The sequence below is a fragment of the Belonocnema kinseyi genome, chromosome 1 (assembly GCF_010883055.1).
Source record: "Belonocnema kinseyi isolate 2016_QV_RU_SX_M_011 chromosome 1, B_treatae_v1, whole genome shotgun sequence".
Taxonomy (NCBI): Eukaryota; Metazoa; Arthropoda; class Insecta; order Hymenoptera; family Cynipidae; genus Belonocnema; species Belonocnema kinseyi.
This window is the reverse complement of record NC_046657.1, coordinates 12,265,496-12,283,148: the sequence shown is the minus strand read 5'-3', so window position 1 is coordinate 12,283,148 and position 17,653 is coordinate 12,265,496. Positions and strand designations below refer to the sequence as shown.

Genomic DNA, 17,653 nt, shown 5'->3' with positions numbered 1-17,653 from the left:
AATACAATATTTTTAATCCTAATTTATTCTCATGAGAATTCATCTGAGCACGACTGAATTCGTCTTTAGAACATAAGTTTCAGAACTATTTTTTTCTTTCTATCATAGCTCCTTTTTTCATGGGAAAAATGAAATAGAGCGCATGCGCCTTAGGATTTAAAACCTCGCGGTATTTTTGTATTTAAATACGAACAATTGGTTCTTCTTGAATTTTAAATCATCCTAAATTATGCCATAATATTTTGGAATCTTCTACATTGTTCAATTATAAATTTTGTAATTTTTCTAATAAATTAACTTATGAATATTTGTCAATTTAGATCATGAATAAATTTAAAGAGGGCAATCGATGGAAAAAAGAAGATCGGACAATTCGATTAAAGTGGACGTGCATTTTTTGGAGGAACCGTGACCTAAATGCGAAACTCAATTTAATGAATGTCAATATAAAATTTTGATCAGAGGGTTTTTGCGCTGATGGAACGAATCGCGGAAAAATGGTCCTCTCTTGTCAATCAACAGTCATTGACTGAATGGCGGACATGTAAGATCTATGTCACTGCCCGAGGCGACTCTTTTATAAAATCAGACTAAAAAGCTTATTTCTTTTTTCCCCTCTCTCACCTCGTCGAACCAACTCTTCTTCCTCAAAAAACGTCAACAGTCAAACGATTTAAATCCCGCCAGTCCACGTGACAGTCCGTCGCCGAAAGTCAAAACTGGGGAGATATAAGTCGAAACTCAACCATAACTTGAGTTTCCAATCCTATCAACTCGCGATTTTTCGAATTTTGGTAAATTTCAAGTCTGAAACCGACCAACTTGTCGGGATTTTCTCGAATTTTAATATCAACCTTCAACCTTCAACCTATGAAGATTCTTAACCTTCAAGATATACAAAACCTGGAAAATTTTCATGAAGTTGTATCAAGGTCAGTATTTAGTAGAGGATCCCAAATTTGGGTGCTTCAAGTTTTTTTCTCTTGAAATACATTTCTGAATTCTATCACTCTCTCTAATTTTAATATTTATAAAAAAATGAAGGCACCCATATTTGGGTGCTTTAGGCACTAAAGGCACCTGAATTCGGGATTTTTGAAAGCCCCGCAGTGCCAAGTTTCGTTACCTTTCAATTTGAAGGCACCTAATTTTGGGTGCCACAATAAAGGCACCCAAGTTTAAGTTCTGTGAATAAGGTGACTGAAATAAACAATTAAGAGGAAAATTAATTATAATATTTGACAGAATAATTTGAAGAAGCTGGGGTCGATCGCTGGTGGTTGTACGGCCCCCATCGCTCGAGATCCCGAGGATTCGTCATTGAGGAATACCTGATATGGATGTGGACCCGACCGATAGCAACAACGAAGACAACTGCACCACTAACACGCAGCGACTTATCGCCGAAAATGGCGGCCGATGCATGAGCACCCAGGCGATGCAATCACTCTATGATTTGCGACAAAATAATCTTCTTTGTGACGCCATAATCAGGCTCCACGATGGCGGAGTTTTTCACATTCACAGGGCTATTTTGTCTGCCTGCAGTACCTATTTCAGGTTCCCTCATATAAATCAGAAATAAATTTTTATTTTGGATGCACCCAGAAAATGGTTCTATCTGGGTGTATCCGAAGATTGCTTTGTGTACCCATTTTAGTATCTGCCAACTTTAAGTGTCTTTGGATATCGAGATGCCAAATCTGGGATCCCAGATCCCAAACTTCGGGACCCAAAACTTGTAGAGTATTCTAGAGTATTCGACAATAATCGATGCTTTTCTAGACTTTTCTATAATGTACCAGAAGCTTTTGAAGTTGCGACTATTTTGAAATCGGTTGCTTACAGAAATGGGTTCCACCTGAGTGCTACCAAATGCATACGCTTTTTGTACCCATTTTTAAATTTACCAACTTTGAGCATCTTTTGATACCGAGATGCCAAATACGTGAGATCCCGAATCCCAAATTTAGGGTTCAAAACTTGTAGAGTATTCTAGAGTATTCGACAATAATCGATGCTTTTCTAGACTTTTTTATAATGTACCAGAAGCTTTTGAAGTTGCGACTATTTTGAAATCGGTTGCTTACAGAAATGGGTTCCACCTGAGTGCTACCAAATGCATACGCTTTTTGTACCCATTTTTAAATTTACCAACTTTGAGCATCTTTTGATACCGAGATGCCAAATACATGAGATCCCGAATCCCAAATTTAGGGTTCCAAACTTCTAGAATATTCTAGACTATTCAAAAATGATCTATGATTTTATAGATTTTTCTATAATGTGCCAGAAACTTTTGGAATTGTAAAAATTTTAAATTTGGATGCGTACAGAAATGGGTTCCATCAGGGGCGCTACGAAAATTAAGGGGGTTTTTATACCCATTTTCGAATTTATCAACTTTGAGCATCTTTGGATACCGAGATGTCAAATATGGGATCCCGGATTCCAAACTTCGGGACCTAAAACTTCTAGAGTATTTTTCTTCTGAAAATTCTTAAAATTCCCGGTCAAGAAATAAATTCACTGTCCTTTTTCCGGTTTTTCCAGGTCTCAGAAAATTTCTGGCTAGTTTCCGGTTTCCCGATACAAGGGCCACCCTGTTTTTGTACCTATTTTCTAATTTACCAACTTTGAGCATCTTTTGATACCGAGATGCCAAATATGGGATTCCAGATCCCAAACTTAAGGACCCAAGATTTCTAGAGTATTCTAGACTATCAGAAAATGATTTATAATTATTTAGAATTTTCTGTAATGTACAAAAAGCAAATGAAATTGCGACCATTTTGAATTCGATTCCGCCCAGAAATGGGTTCCATCTGTGTGCTACCAAATCTAGGCGCGTTTTGTGTCCATTTTCAAATCTGCCATGTTCGACCGCCTTTGGATACTCAGATGTTAAATCTGGGATCCCGGATCCCAAATTTCTAGAGTATTCTAGATTATTACAAAATAATGATTTTCTAGAATTTTTTATAATGGGCCAGAAGCATTTGGAATCCTGAAGATTTTTTATTCAGTTGCGCCCAGAAATGGAATCCACCAAAGTGCTCCTACATAGCCCTTGTACTCATTTTCGAATCTGTCAGATTTGTGCGTCTTTGAACCCCCAAATCGTGAATTTTGGATCCCGGATCTCAAATTTGGGCTCTGAAAATATTTAGTGTTCTAGACTATTAAAAATAATGAAGAACTTTCTAGATTCTAGAATTTGTCTAAATGTTTGAACATTTTCTATAATGTACCAGAAGCTTCTAGAATTGCGACAATTTTGAATTCGGATGTACCCAGAAATGGGATCCATCAAATTTAATTGTCTTTTTATTATGTTACTTATAAAGTACCCAACTCGTATTGATAATTTCATACCTCTAATTTTAAGGTCTTTTAAATCAGGTGCCAAGTTGTCAGGGTACAAACTAATCAGGTTGCCTCCCTAAATGGATGATTTACCTTCTCAAATTAGAAGCCATTTGACTATGAAACTTGAGCACCCACGATTTCGCAGATCTCACTTCAGATTCTGGATCCCAAATTTGGGCACCTAAACAATTTCCATTTTTTACAGAGCCCTATTTACCACTACTCTCCACTCCCGAGAGAAGACAGACGTCCTCCTTCCAGGAGTCAGTAGCAGGACGATGAATTTATTACTTGAATATGCATATTTGCGATCCCTGGAAGTCACCCGAGAAAATGTCTGTCAGCTTTTAATTACTGCGGACTATCTCAGCATCCTTGGTGTCCTGGAACTTTGTTGTGATTATTTAAGGGAAAATTTAGCAGCCGAAAATTGCATTGGGGTGATGAAATTTGCAAGGGAACACTTTTGCAGGGGATTAGAAGCAGACGCTCATCGATTTGTTATGAGGCACTTTGTGCAGGTGCAACACTAGCCGTGAGAAATAGTATAATCTCTCATTGGATTAATCTATGGCTCAATTCAAAATTTATTTAATTTCATATTCTTTTTTACTTTTTGTACCGTTCTCCTTTCCCTTCCTGGTAGTTTTCCGATTTTGCTATCATTAACTCTTCTCTTTTACTTTTTTTCCCCATTTTACCTTTCCCTACTTCTTCCTTATTATCCTTATCCATTCTCCCTCCTCTCTCTTCACTTTTCTGTCCTGTTTTTACCTTTTTTCCTTTCCCTTCCTTTAGGTTTTTTGATTCGCCTAATATTATCTTTCCTCGTTCTCTTTTGCGTCTTTTTTCTACGTCCCTTTCGATATTTCTCTTCCCTCTTACATTCTCTTTCCTCCTAAACCTCCTACCCTGTTAATCTCTTTCCACTTTCACCATTTTCCTTCTATCTTTTCTTTCTTTCCTCCTCTCCTTCCATTTCTTTTTTGGAATAAACTTTTTATACCTTTTTCCTTTCGCTTCCTAGTATTTTTTTAATTTTGCTATCATTAACTCTTTTCTTTTCCTTTTTGCTCATTTCACCTTTCCTTACCTCTTTATTAATTATCTTTCCTTATCCATTCTCCTTTCTCTTCGCTCTCCTGTTGTTTTTTTATCTTTCCTCCTTTCCCTTCCTTTAAGTTTTTTAATTTACCTACAATTATCTTTCCTCGTCCCCCTTTGCGTCTTCTTTCTCCTTTCCTTACGTTATTTCTCTTCCCCCTTACATTCTCTTTCCTCAACTTTCTCCCCTATTTGTCTCCTTTCCTCTTTCACCATTTTCTCTTTATCTTTTCTTTCTTTACTTCTCTTGCTCCATCCCTTTTTTGAAATAAATTGATGTCAATATTAATCACTTCTGTAGGTGGCTCAAAGAAGTGACGAGGTACTAAATTTACCAATTGAAGAATTGAGAACTTTAGTAGGTGCTGACGAACTAAACGTGAAGAGTGAGGAAGTAGTTTGGGAGTTGGTCTTAAGATGGATAAATCATAAACCTGATGCAAGAAAAGCTCATATTGTGGAACTAATGAAGAATATCCGACTCGGTCTTCTCGACACTCAATTCTTCCTTGAGAATGTGAAGGACCATCCTTACGTTACAGGAAATGAAGCTTGTCGTCCAATTATTATTGAGACTCTCAAATTCCTCTACGATTTGGAAATGATAACCCAAAAGGATGGGGAAATTCCTACTCCGGAGATTGCGAGACCTCGGGTGCCTCATGAAATTCTATTCGCGATTGGTGGATGGAGTGGAGGAAGTCCAACAAATTATATGGAGACTTACGACACGAGAGCGGATCGCTGGGTTAAGGTTTGTAATAGACAAAAAGATTTATATAAAAGAAGGGGTTACACTTGGAAGGAAGGGAAAGTTAAGAAAAAAGGAGGTTAGATAAGAGGTGAAGAAAAGATTAAAGTGAAGAAGGGAATATAATATTTGAATAAAGAAGTTCCTAGGGAAAGGAAGATGATAAGGATGGAGGAAAAGTGGAATAGAATCCTTGAGGTAAAAGGATTCTCGTAAAGAGATGAATGTTAAATATAGAAGTTTTAAGGGAAAGAAAAATGTTACGGAAAAAAAGGAGACAGGAAAGTATCAAAAAAGGATTAAAAAAGGATTCAAATTTAAGTAAGGACAAAAATGTGAAATGTAAAAGAGGAGAGAAAAAAGAGTGTTTTAATTAGGGGCCGTACTCTTACTGTACATAATTTTTAGTTGCCAGAAATTATTTGCTAGTTATTGCTGGTAGAATTAGGTAGGGTTTTCGAGAACTTCATTTTTAAATTTATTAATTTATTTTAAACAAAAAAATTTATTTTCTACTATAAAAGATAGCTTTTTAACAAAATACTTTAATTTTCAACAAGTAATTACATTTTTAGAATAATAGTTGAATCTGTAACATAAAAAGATAAAAAACACAAAAGATGAAGTTTCAAAAATAAAGATTTTTCACTTAAGAAAGAAATAAAAGTTTACCTAATTGTTGAACCCTCAAGGCAAAACACGAATTTTCTCTAAAAAATTGAATTTAAAAACCAAAAACTATGACTTCAGAAAAAAATTAATTTTCCACGGAACATATGCATTTTTATAAAAAAAAAGATGAAATTTCAAACCAAGAAAATTATTATTAAAAAAAGGAGAATTTTTAGCTCAAAAAGATAATTTTTTTATTGGAAAAGTTATATTTTCAGTTAAAAAATTAATTTTAAAGCCAAAAACGGGTTTACACTAAACAGTTAAATTTTTGACCGAGGACATAAGATTTCAATCAAAAAACTAGATTTTTAACAATCTATTTTAACTTTTATCCATGTAGTTGAATTTTCAATTAAAAAAGATTAATTTTCAACAAAATATTTCAGCTATCAACCAAAGGGATGAATTTTAAACTAAAAATATAAATCCCCCACAAAAAATTATTTCTTATTAAAGTGATTCAATCAAATCATTTTTCAAAAAAATATTAAATTTTTTATTAAAAAAGATGTGAGTAGACTTTTCACGCTCTAAATATGAATTTTTAAACGAGAAATAAGTTTTTACGAAAACAAAAAAGATGACATTTCTCTTCAAACAGATGAATATTTATTTAAAAAAAATTAAAATATTTGAATTTTCGTCCAAAAAATTATCCAGCTGACTTTTCAAGATCAAAATAAGAATTTTTTAACCAAAAATAAGTTCCTACGAAAAAAATTGAATTTCCAATCAAAAAAGAAAAATTTTTTCTACCAAAGTGATGAATTTTTAAGAAAATAGTTGAATTCTCTATTAAATATTTGCATTTTATATCTAAGAAAGATGAAATTTTCCTCAAAACAGATGAATTTTTAATTACAAATAAAATTCGTATTAATGTGCAGAATTCCTGAAAATAAAACCAAGAATCCAAAGACCAAATTTGGACAACCACCATAAAATCTTCTTATTACAATTTCAAAAAAGATAAAAATTTTCCTGAAAAAAAAAACAAAAGAAAAGACTTCTTTTCTTTTACTTATTTTCAGGAATTCTGTACATTAACTTGATTATTCGATGTTTAATAGGATTTTAAATTTGATTTTAATCTCATTTAAATTGATTAATTAAAAAAAATTCATAAAAATAGTTGAATTTTCATCCACATAAGATTTACGTTTTTTCTTCAACATCAAAATATTAAAGTTAAACAGAAAGTACATTTTCGAAGAAATAGTTAAATTTTAAATAAATCAGTAGAACTTTCAAACAAAAAGTATGACTATTAAACAAAATTTTTGAAAAATCAACCAAGCAATTCCCTCTTTATTCAAGAAAGATTAAATTTCTTCTAAAACAGATGAATTAAAAAAAAACTTTAAAAACCAGTTAAATTTTCATTCGAAGAAGATTTCAGTTCACTTACAACACCAAAATAAGAATTGTAAACAATACATCATTTTTCTACTCAAAATAAAAATATACAAAAAGACGAATTTTTAACAGAACAGTTGAACTTGCAACAAAAACGGTTCTTTCTAAGAAAATTGTTAAATTTTCAACAAAATAATAAAATTTTTAACTAAAAAGAAATTTTTCAGGAGAAAGTTTGTGCGAATTTTTAAAAATTACGTTATTAGTGAATTTACTGTTACGCCATTTCAGTACGGTCCCTTAAGACCATGTGATCTGTGGATCACGTGACCAGATTCCTAACTAACCGACACTTTTTTTTATTTCCTAACTTATTTTCATACGAAGTGCCGCGTCGAGTTAAAAATTTGGTATAATAAATAAGAATCACTAAGATCGGTGGGTTTGGTCCTAAGTTTGTATAATTACGAAAAAAGTTCTTTTTGAAAATAATTTTTTTTCTTTTTTCCTAATTATTAAAATGTAGGATCGGGTCCACCTTTCTTACTGCTTCTTATTTAGTATCCAAAATTTTCAACTCGATGTGGCGCTCCATGGGAAAATAAGGAAATAAAAAAAGTGTCGGTAAGATAGGAATCTGGTCACGTGACTCACTCGTCACATGGCCTTAAGGGCATGTGATACTTACAGTTTCCCAGGCTTTTTTTCCACAAAAATTAAAATTTTTAAAAACTGAATTCGGAGATGCTATAAAATATCATAACGAACGTCTTCAGACTCTTTTTTGAGGGATAATAACAAAAAAAATTTATTGTGCGATATAAAAATTTTAGGCATATGTATTTTATGAGGTTACATCGTTTTTCATCTCTGCCTTTCCGATAATCTGGAAATTATTTATGAAATACACTTTTTTGATTGTCTGCAAAAAGGGTAAGTTCCGGGAGATTAGTTACTATGTTTATTTGCAAGTCCAAAGTTTTCGGCCAAAAATATTGTGTAGTTTGGAAGCAATGCACAGGAGAATTGTGACATACATAACCTCCAAATGTAAACACGTTGTTAGCAATATCAAAAATTTTTTTGAAAAAAACACAAATAAAGTGTGCGGGGACGTCCGTTAGCATGTTCGCTATCATTTCCCAAATTTTTAAAACAAAATATTGATTTTTCTATAAAAAAGCCGTCGGAACCTAAAACTGGTAAAATCGATACTAATTCCTAAGCGCTATGCAAATTAATCAGATTTTGCTAAATTAAAACTTTTTGAATTAAACCAAAAAAAAGTGTATGGGGACGTCCGTTAGCATGGTCGCTATCATGCCCCAAATTTTAAAGAAAAAAATATTGATTATTAAAGAAAAAAAGCCGTTGGAACCTAAAACTGGTAAAATCGACAATTTTCTAAGTATCACATGCTCTTAAGGAAAAAAATAGAAAATAAATGTAGTACACTTTTCTAGGTTGAGGAAGTTGATCAAACTGGGCCAAGAGCATACCATGGCACAGCAGTTGTAGGATTCAATATCTACGTGATTGGAGGTTTTGATGGTGTTGATTATTTTAATAGCTGTCGATGTTTCAATGCTGTTACAAAAGTGTGGAGAGAGGTTGCTCCCATGAATGCAAGGAGGTCAGTTAAAGTTAAAAATCTAAGATAGCCCTAAATCGGCAATCGGTAGACCTGTGGTTCGATTCCTGGTGAAGCAAATAGCGAGGGATCTTTTTCACAGATAAAATTTATTAAACAATTTTTTTAAAGATTTGAATATTTTTTCAATCAATCAATTAATTTAGATGTTATGTAAGTGTTGCTGTACTAAATGATATGGTATATGCAATGGGAGGTTACGATGGATATCATCGACAAAATACAGCAGAACGTTATAATTATAAAAGGAATCAGTGGTCCTATATAGCACCCATGTTTTTTCAAAGATCAGACGCCAGTGCAACTACCCTGAATGGTAATTTAAAGATTATTAAAATAAAGGAGAAATAATTGAAAATTATAATTTTTATTAATCATTTTTCTTTAGTAAGAATACATTTTATTTCTTGATTATGAATTTTAGACAAAATTTATATCACGGGTGGTTTCAACGGACAGGAGTGCATGAGTTCTGCTGAAGTCTATGATCCGGAAACCAATCAATGGACGATTATTACTCCCATGAGGTCGCGCAGAAGTGGTGTTTCTTGCATTTCGTATCACAATTGCGTCTATGTGATTGGTAATAATTATTTTGGTGATTTCTTCCTTTTTTCCTTCTCTCTCCCATTTATTTACACTTTCCTTCTTTTCGAATTCTTTCTTCTCTACCTCCTTATTTCCCCATCTTCTTTTACTTCTCTATTAAATTTTCCTTTCCTTACTTTTTTGATTAGTTATCTTTTCTCTTCGTTCTTTAATTTCTCCATCCCCCTTTTTAATGTACTGTTCTCTCCTGTCCTTTTGCGTACTTTATTTCTACTTCCCTTCTTTTCTTTCTTTCTACTTTTTCTTCATTTTTTATTATACTTTCACATCTCTTATCGTCTTGTTGGCTTTTCCACCTCATCCTTCCTTTTCAATTTTGTGACTACTTGCTGCTTTTTTTTCTATTTGCCTCCTCTTCTCTTTTAGGTGGATTCAATGGAATATCGAGAATGTGTAGTGGAGAAAAATACAATCCAGAAACCGATACTTGGTCCCCGATACCGGATATGTATAATCCTCGTAGTAATTTTGCTATTGAAGTCATTGACGATATGATTTTTGCTATTGGTGGATTTAATGGAGTTACTACTATATACCGTGTCGAGTGCTATGATGAAAGGACCAATGAATGGTACCAGTGTATTTATTCTTTTCCTAACTTAAGGATCGTTCATAAACTACGTTACCACTTTAAGGGTTTTTTAGTTGAAAATTCGTCTTTTTTGTATTATTCTTTATTCATGTGTCCCTTAAGGGTTTACATAACTTCCATTCCTTACAATCTTTCCGCCTACATATTTTTTATAAAATCTTATCCTTACTATTTACAATTATTTACAACTATTAACATAAAGTCTTATATCTAGAACCTTATTTTCATTTCCTGCGATAGCGCAATTTAGGACGTGTTAGCGAAAGAGTGAGCGAGCGATCGAAAGTGAGTGCAAGCGAGAACGAGAGAATGAGAACGCAAACGGATCTTAGTCTACTTATGCTATTACATAACCATTACATACAATATTTACGCTTCTAATCTAAGCCATTTCCATTTTATTTTTATTTCTCTTTTTTTGTACCTCCAATTTTTCATTTGTTCACATGTATTCTTTCTCATTCACTTCTCTAGCACCCTCCAACTCTTTCATCCATTCTTCTCCTAATCCATCCTCCCCTAGAATCTTAACCTTAACCACATTCTCTTGACAGCTTCCTAGATCTTCTACTCGTCTCCTACATCCTTCCCATACATGCACCCATATCTCCACCTCCCATTCATATATTCTACACTTTCTGTTCTCTTATTTTCCCCAATCTTTCTATTCTGGCCTACCTTCTCTCTCCCCATCCCTTTTATAAATACTATGGTAACCCTTCCTTTCTTATCATTTTATACCATTTATTGTATTTTGATTCTTCAATCATCCCCCATCTTTCTATTAATTGTCTTTCCCTCTCATTTGTTTCGAATTCTTCACAATTTACTCCAGTCCCATCTTCTATGTCTCTAGCATTAAAGAACTCTCTCCTTTCTTCTTCTCATCTCGTTAATTCTAACGTCCTCCCTCTCTTCTCTTCTACCTCCATCAAAAACTTTCTCGCTAACTCCCTTCCCTTTCCCTCCTGCAGTTTCGTCTCAAATTTCCATGCCCTCTTTCCCGATCTAATGCTTAATTTATCACTTTGCACTTCTTCTCTCACCATATATCTTGGCGTTTTCCAGTCTACCCCTAGTGTCCACCTTATATACCTTTCTTGTAAACTCTCAATATCTACTTTTTTCTTTCCATCCCCATATCTCTGCTCCATAACCTAATACCGGCCACACCAGCGTATAAATAACCACATTCTCCTTCTCCAATATTTTCTAACCTTCTTTTTGCTATTCCCCATATCCGTTTCATTACCCCTGTTGCTTTTTTTACTCTTTCTCTTATATGAGCTTTATGATCTCCATTCGTTGGCAAGATACATCCCGAATATTTCAACTCTTTTACTCCTTCTAGCTTTATTCACTTCCATTTCCCCGTCCATTCTTTCTGTCTCCCCCTCCTGTTCTAAACCTCATTTTCTTTGTCGTTTCTACATTTAAATTTAACTTTTTCCCATCTAAATATTTCTCTGATCATGTAATTAAGCCCGCCCTCCCATCTTCATCATCTACCATCAACACTATATCGTCTGCGTACTCCAGTGTATACATCTTTTCCTTCCCTATCCTAACTCCTTCCCAACCTTTTCTCCTTATTTCTTCTTCCAAGTCTGATGATAATTAAATAAAATTGGGTTCAGAGTACATCATTTCCTCACTCCTCGCACCAACCAGAAACTATCTTCTACTTCCTCTCCTACCTTTACTCTGCGCTTTGTCTCTCTAAAAATTTCCGATACTCTCTTTATTAATCCCTCTCTTATCCCCTATTTTACCACAAAATTTTCTATTTCGCCTCGATCTAATGAGTCAAACGCCGTCTTTAAGTCCACGGACATTGTTATCATTGCTCCCTTTCCCTTTTTAATCCTCTTATTTACTAGATGGTTTAGAACATATATGTTATCCATCACCCTCATTCCTTTTCTAAACCTTGTCTGATTCAGTGTCTATCTTTTTCCTCAACTTCTTCCTTCAATTTCTCTGAGAAAACAGTTACATATACTTTATACAGTGTTCGCATTAGTGTCACTCCTCTATAATCTTTAACTTCTTCCCCTTTGCCTTTCTTCACTATTGGTATCACTACTCCTTTCCTTAATTCTGGCCACCTCTTTCCTCTCCATATTCTATTGCACATTATCCATGGCCATTCCTTTAGTTCCGTCCTTACACATTTTCCATACTTTATTTGGAATCTTATCCATACCAGGTTCCTTTCCATCTTTCATTATTCCTAACACTTTGACTATTTCTTTCCTTGTTATGTCCTCTTCCTCATCTCTTTCTCTGTCATATTTTCCTCCCTTTCTAACTTTTCTCTTTACTCCCCCTAGCAAATCCAAAAAATATTTGTTCTATTCTAACATTTTAATATCTTCGTTTATTTTCGTTTCATGTTTTTCTCTATATATTTACTACCTTCTATACCTTTTCTTCTGTGCTAGCCTTCTCCGCCTCTTCGTCAAATCTTTTATTTTCTTCTTCATTCTTTTATTCACATAACTCAGTATAGTCTTTCTTTTTTCTCCTATAATCTTCCCCATTACTTTTTTCTTTTCTCCACTATCTTAATTCCTTTCTAACCTCCTTTTTTCTCTCTTTACAGTCCTCATCCCATCCACTTCTATTCCTACCTTTACTAACTTTATTTTTGTTTATGCATTCTAATCCTCTTTTTATCTTCTATAATTTTTTTCTATCTCCTCGTCCACATTTCCCTATCTCATTTTGATATTTCTGATCTTTACTCTAAGCTATTCCCTTTTCCCTACAATTTTTACTTTCGCTCCCATTTTATTCATATTGCTATTACTTTTTTCTTCCTATAATGTCTCTTTTTTGGTTGAGAATTTTTTAATTTAATTGTAAATTCGTCTTTTTTGGTATGTAATTCATCTTTTTTGTTTAAAAATTCATCATTTTTTTTTGTGGAAATTCCAATTTCTGGTTGAATTCTTGAATTTTGTTAAAAAATTGTTTTTATCGGAGTAAAATTAATTTTTTTGTTAAAAAAAATCGTCTTTTTGGTTACAAATTTAACTGTTTGGTAGATAATTATAGAATTTGATTGAAAATTCGTATTTTTTGGCATTAACCTTCTTCTTTAAAAATTCTTCTTTTTTAGTTGAAAAATTAACTTTTCGGTTGGGAATTCTTGAATTTTTATGAAAATTCCTCTTTTAAAGTAGTAAAATAATCTATTTGTTTAAAAATTCATCTTTTTTAGTTGAAAATTCAATTTTTTGTTTGATAATTCTTGAACTTTATTAAAAAATCGTTTTTTCGGTAAAAACATTTTTTTGTTTGTTTAAAAAATCGTCTTTTAGGTTAAAAATTTAACTTTTTTGGTAGATAATTCTTCAATTTTATTGAAAATTCGTCTTTCTTGGTATTAAAGGGGGAGGGTCGGTAAGGCCCGTTTTTGGCCTAATTTATTTTTGGACCAAAAAATCTGAAAAAATCATGGTAGTATCTTATAAGTATCCCGAGTCGATTGCACGCTAAACGGACTACCCTCCACCCTCAAGTCACACCTACAAATATAGGAAACACCACTACCCACCAACTGTATTATCGAGAGATTTGACACTCTTAAACATGTATTCTGAGGTTAGCTCGGGTTTACTATGGTTTTCGGGGTCGCCGAATACAAATCTGGCGTCCTTTGACTTTTATCGCGTCAGGTTCAAGGTCATTGGAAGGTCAAATCGAGAGAAAACGGTAAAAAAATCCAAAAAAATACGTTATAGGTTTTTGGAGTCGCTAATTACGAATCTGGCATCCGTTGAACTCTTTCGCTTCAGGTTCTAGGTCATTTGAAGGTCAAATCGAGAAAAAACGGTAAAAAATTAAAAAAAAAATGTTATAGCTTTCTGGGGTCGCTGATTACGAACCTGGTGTCCGCTGACCTTCATCGCGTCATTAGCGACTCCAAAAACCTATAACGTATTTTTTTTTGGATTTTTTACCGTTTTCTCTCGATTTGACCTTCCAATGACCTTGAACCTGAAGCGATAAAAGTCAAAGGACGCCAGATTTGTATTCTGCGACCCCGAAAACCATAGTAAACCCGAGCTAACCTCAGAATACATGCTTAAGAGTGTCAAATTTCTCGAAAATACAGTTGGTGGGTAGTGGTGTTTCCTATATTTGTAGGGGTGGCTGGGGGGTGGAGGGTAGTCCGTTTAGCGTGCAATCGACTCGGGATACTTATAAGATACTACCATGATTTTTTCAGATTTTTTGGTCCAAAAATAAATTAGGCCAAAAACCGACTTTACCGACCCTCCCCCTTTATCTTTTTGTTTCAAAATTCTTATTTCTTAGTTGATTAGCAGTTTGTTTGGTTGAGAATTCTTGAATTTTATTGAAAATTCGTCTTTTTGCTAGTAAATTTATCTTTTTGTTTGAAAATTCTTCTTTGTTTAGTCGAAAATTCAACTTTTTGGTTGAGAGGTTTTTAATTTGATTAAAAAATCGTGTTTTTTTGTTAAAATTTTAACTTTTTGGTAGATAGTTCTTGAATTTTATCAAAAATTCGTCTTTTTTGGTATTAAATCAATCTTTTTGTGGAAAAATTCCTTTCTTAGTTGAAAATTCAACTTTTTGGCTGGCTATTCTGGAATGTTATTAAAAATTCGTCTTTTTTAGTGGTAAATTGAGCTTTTTGTTTAAAATTTCATCTTTTTGGTTAAAAATTTAATAAACAGATTTTAAATTTTAACTATTTTCTTCAAAATTAAAAAAGGGTTCTTTCTTTCTTAAAAACTCAACTTTTTGGTTGAGAATTTATTCTTTAATTTTATTAAAAATTCGTCTTTTTTAGTTGAAAATTAAATTTTTCGACCTAAAACTTTTTTTTTTTTTTTAATCATCTTTTTGATAGTAAATTAATCTATTTGTTAAAAAACATCTTTCTTAGGTGAAAATACAATCATTTGGTTGAGAGATCTTTAATTAAAAAAAATCGTTTTTTCGCTAGAAAATTAATCTTTTTGTTTAAAAAATCATCTTTTTGGTCGAGAAATTTAACTGCTTGGTAAATAATTCTTGATTTTTATTCAAAATTCGTATTTTTTGGTATTGAGTTATTATTTTTGTTTAAAATTCTTGTTTTGGGTTAAAAATTTAACAATAATGGTTTCGAAGAACAACTTTTTAAAAAATGCATTTTTTAGTTAATGATGCTAAATTTTAGTTGAAAATTCATCTCTTTGGTTGGAAATTGAACTACTTTGTTGAAAACTCCTTTATTTGTTGAAAAATTACTATGTTAATTGAAAATTTACCTATTCTATTGGTTCGAAAATGGTTATTTTTCAAGTAAAAATTAAAATTTTTGTTAAAATTGTACTATTTTGTTAAAAAATTGTTTTCTGTTCAAAATGAATCTAGTTTATTTGCAAATTCAACTTTTGGGTTTAGCGTTCTTGTATTTTGTTAAAAATTCGTCTTTTTGGCATAAAATTAACTTTTATATAAAAATTTCATATTTTCAATTTAATAATTCAACTGTTTTGTACAGAAAATTCGTTATTTTGTCTTGAAAATTTAATCATTTGGTAAACAAAAAAAAAAAAACAAAAAAAAACAATATTTGGTAGAAATTTCGTTTTTCTTATAATTTAAAATTAATATTTTTTAATTAAAAGTTCCTTCTTCTCTTAACCCTCTCTTATTTCCTATGCCTCATATCGTATATTTCCTCTATTCTTACTTCCCCTTCAAACCCCTTCATTATTCGACCTTTGTATTTCCTCTTAATATCTTTTCCCTCACTTTTCTTCACCTTTAACCTATTTTACCTTCTTCACTTTTTTTATCCACTTCTTTTGCTTTCTTATATTTTCCTTCCACTTCTTCCTTTTTCTCCTTTCCCCTGCAACTTGTATTTTCTTTTTCCTTCACCTTTTATCTTCTTTTTGACTCTCTTTTCCCCTCTTTTTTCTCTTCCTCCTTCCCCTATTTTCTTTATTTTTCCTTTCCATTCCATTCTCATAAAAAAAACCTTTCTTGTCTCCAAAAAGGTATGAAGCTACAGACATGAATATTTTCCGATCAGCATTATCAGCATGTGTAATAATGGGACTTCCCAATGTTTATGATTACATTCACAAACATCGAGAAAGACTGATGGAAGAAAAAAGACAAAAATTACTTGCCCTTGAAGTTCAACGAACTCAACAACAACTAATGCAAAGACAACAAACAAATATCAACAACAGCGTTATGCTACCAGCTTTGATAAATCAAAACCATCAAAATTCTCAACATCAATGAATTTTTTATTTCCCCCCAATACAAAGATTTTAAATCTCGACCGAGTTTTACAAAAAATGTCGACTTTTCAAAGTCGAAGAAAAAAATCGAAAGTTTATTTATATACATTATCAAAACATATTTTTTATAGAAATATTGCACGACGATTTTTGAGAAGACTTTTCAGAAAAGAATTGGAGAATTTTATAACATATGTTTTTACTAAAAGCAAATTTAAGTTATTTCGGATTAACCAAAAAAATCGAGAAAAAAAGTGATAAGGAAGGAGAGATGTAAAGAATTCCTAGAATTTTTTGAAGGTAAACTGATGTACGATTTAAATTTTGTATTAGATTGGGTCTCGATATTGACAATAAAATTGCAGTATTATTCATTTTAATAGTGAAATCTGTTTTATTATACATATATACTTTCCCCTTTTCATGTTATTTAATCCCCTTTTCTTTTATTGCCTTTCTCGACACAGTCATCATTTACTTTTGTTTCTTGATATTATGTTTTAAGGTGATTGCGATTGGTAAAGTACTCATCGTAAGTGATCATGGTAAAGTACACCGTGGGTGTTCAACACCCCAGCGTATTTAATCATGTATTGTTTAACCCCTATTTAATATTTTGTCACAATAAGATTATCCGATATAGTTTAAGGTATCTTTTATAAGGTAGAGTTGATTTTATACAGCTTTATTTATTTTAACTTTGTTAAAAAAATTATTTAAAAAAGTAAAAAAATGGGTTTTTACTTAAAAATTCATAACTCACGTAATTTTAATTATTTTAACTTGAAAATGTATGCCTATACTTTTGAAATAGTGTACGTTTGACGCAGTGTCATGATCCATGACGCAGTATCCAACTAAAGCTAGATGGCGACACCTACTCAATTTTTACGAATTAGGTATGGTTTATAAGAGTTTGGAAATTTCTTGGGGTGATAGACACCCACAATGCACTTTAAGGGTTAAAAGAGATAGAGAAAAAAAGTTATATAAATAGAGTAGTGATTCAGCGGACGATTTCGAATTCCCGGTCAATTTGGTCAATTTTCCCGGTCAAATAAAAGTAACATATTCATATTTGTTTCTAAACGGAAACTTTTATTTTAATTCATGATGTTCATTCCTAGCATCCTTTAACACAACAAAGCAAAAGACTGCAAAATAAATGAATTTTGAAACAAATATATAAATTTTGTACTAAAAATTATACATTTTTAACAAAAAATAAAATAGTTCATCTTTTAGTTGAAAAAATTAATTTTCATTTA

At 32.3% G+C, this 17,653-nt stretch overlaps 1 protein-coding gene across 3 annotated transcripts; it reads left to right on the top strand.

Annotated features, from left to right (window-relative positions):
- The first annotated feature begins 393 nt into the window (after window positions 1-393).
- Window positions 394-16,747, top strand: LOC117170169 (kelch-like protein 10). 3 transcript variants are annotated; one of them, XM_033356751.1, is made up of 10 exons: window positions 394-544; window positions 665-932; window positions 1,246-1,560; window positions 3,575-3,890; window positions 4,775-5,227; window positions 8,719-8,888; window positions 9,053-9,222; window positions 9,331-9,489; window positions 9,882-10,086; window positions 16,134-16,747. In XM_033356751.1, exons 3-10 carry the CDS (start codon window positions 1,337-1,339, stop codon window positions 16,384-16,386), a joined length of 1,950 nt encoding a protein of 649 aa, XP_033212642.1. In that variant the 5' UTR covers window positions 394-544; window positions 665-932; window positions 1,246-1,336; the 3' UTR covers window positions 16,387-16,747. The 3 variants fall into 3 exon arrangements, with proteins under 3 accessions (XP_033212642.1, XP_033212633.1, XP_033212650.1); XM_033356742.1 differs by having other exon boundaries at window positions 394-932; XM_033356759.1 differs by lacking the exon at window positions 1,246-1,560 and having other exon boundaries at window positions 394-932.
- The last annotated feature ends 906 nt before the right edge of the window (window positions 16,748-17,653 follow it).